At 27.7% G+C, this 1490-nt stretch overlaps 1 protein-coding gene across 3 annotated transcripts in view; it reads left to right on the top strand.

Annotated features, from left to right (window-relative positions):
* The window catches only part of LOC102677707 (RNA-binding protein Nova-1), a 14853-nt gene that overhangs the window by 7195 nt on the left and 6168 nt on the right, over nt 1–1490 (top strand). The window contains exon 6 of one of the 3 annotated variants that reach the window (XR_004150641.1): nt 560–754. The exons of 1 other annotated variant lie outside the window; for it this stretch is intronic. Coding sequence is in view for 1 of the 2 variants with exons in the window: in XM_006616522.2 (XP_006616585.1) it covers nt 560–568 (9 nt within the window). In the remaining variant the exon portion in view is untranslated. Of the gene's footprint in view, nt 1–559 lie in introns of all 3 variants that reach the window. One more of the 3 variants, XM_006616522.2, reaches the window with a different exon arrangement.

The following is a 1490-nucleotide window of genomic DNA, read 5'->3' as shown; positions in this document are numbered from 1 at the left end:
TTTTTTTTTTTTTTTTTTTTTTTTTTTTTTTTTTTTTTTTTTTTTTTTTTTTTTTTTAATTTTTCTCCTTTTTATGAGAAGACAAATATTTTTTATCTTATGTTCTTAAAATTGTAACGTTTCTAATGTTATCGATCAGAAAATAGTAATCAAGATTTTTTTATTTTCTTTGCTGTAATCAAAATCAAAAAGTCAAATTATCTTTTTTCGATTTAGAATTTATATTCTATTAAACTTGTAATATGCACATTAAAGTAAAAAAAAAAAAAATGAAAATAAGAAAAATGAGAATATTTAAATAAATTTTATTCATAAATCTCTATACAAATAAACAACTTGTAGGTAGCAAGAAATAATTAGATTAGGTTACAGTTTTTCTCAGTAAACACATTCCTTAGTAGAACAGATAATGTATAAGGCTAGCTGTGATGGAGTTATGAGTGAGAGAAAAAAAGAGAAAAGTAAGAGAGAAGGAGATATAAATATTCATCAGCTACCAGTACGTAAAAATTGCCACGATATGTTAATAGTGTGTAAAATATAAAATTTATTTGTGCAGGGAAAATAACTCGGTGATGTAAAGATTCATCAAGGCAAGGAAGATGGATGCGTTTTATTCGCAATGATAAATGACGATGTCGATGTTGAAATGTGCATTTCTATCAGAATCAAATGTCATAATATCAATTTTCCAATGTTATCACTTGGAACATTTGAAAAAAAAAGAAAAAAAACAACTCTCCTTGCATCAGCGGTAAGAAAATTAAACGATAATGTGTTAAAAGCTAATAGAGATAAACCAATCTAATATAAGTACTATATTTCCTTTAGCAATTAATATGCATCTATATATTATTACTATTTTATAAATATTAATGTTATGGGGCTATGTGTACTGGTTCGTATGTGTTCAATAGTTAGAGGATGTATAATGCAATAGGATAAAATTAAATTATTCGAAACATTAAATTGTGATTACGATTGATACAAAAATTTCCATTAAAAAAACGTCCAACGAGAAAAAGGATCGATCGTATATACGTTTATTCTGATTGCTTCAATGTTGACAGATACCTTTATAAAGTTTACTTGTTATTATTGTGTTAAATTTTATTGTCGCATGTTGGACGATTGTTGTCTGAAAGAAAAGATATGCAAATACCTCCATATAAAGTGGCAAAACAGTATTGGTTGGCCAGTCTGTGTTACCTACGAGTTGTTTAACAAAAGGAAGAATCGTTAAACAATTTAATGCCGGCAGTCGCCACATATTTAGAAGAATCTTATTTCATATGACGCTTTGTTTTGTACAGTTCGAGATATTTCATTCGATCATTCTTCTAAAAAGGGTATAAACACGGCGCGAAAGAATGGTCATTGCGCGCCATGGATAGTTGTACACGATTACTAAGTATAGATGTGTAGGTAGTGTCTTAAATCTCTTGTAAAAGTCGTCATTACAGGTTCAACGTTTTAAATCAATAATCGAT

The sequence above is a fragment of the Apis dorsata genome, unplaced genomic scaffold, assembly GCF_000469605.1.
Source record: "Apis dorsata unplaced genomic scaffold, Apis dorsata 1.3 scaffold_265, whole genome shotgun sequence".
Classification (NCBI taxonomy): domain Eukaryota; kingdom Metazoa; phylum Arthropoda; class Insecta; order Hymenoptera; family Apidae; genus Apis; species Apis dorsata.
Note: the sequence above shows the minus strand (reverse complement) of the source record. Positions and strands in the feature narration are given on the sequence as shown.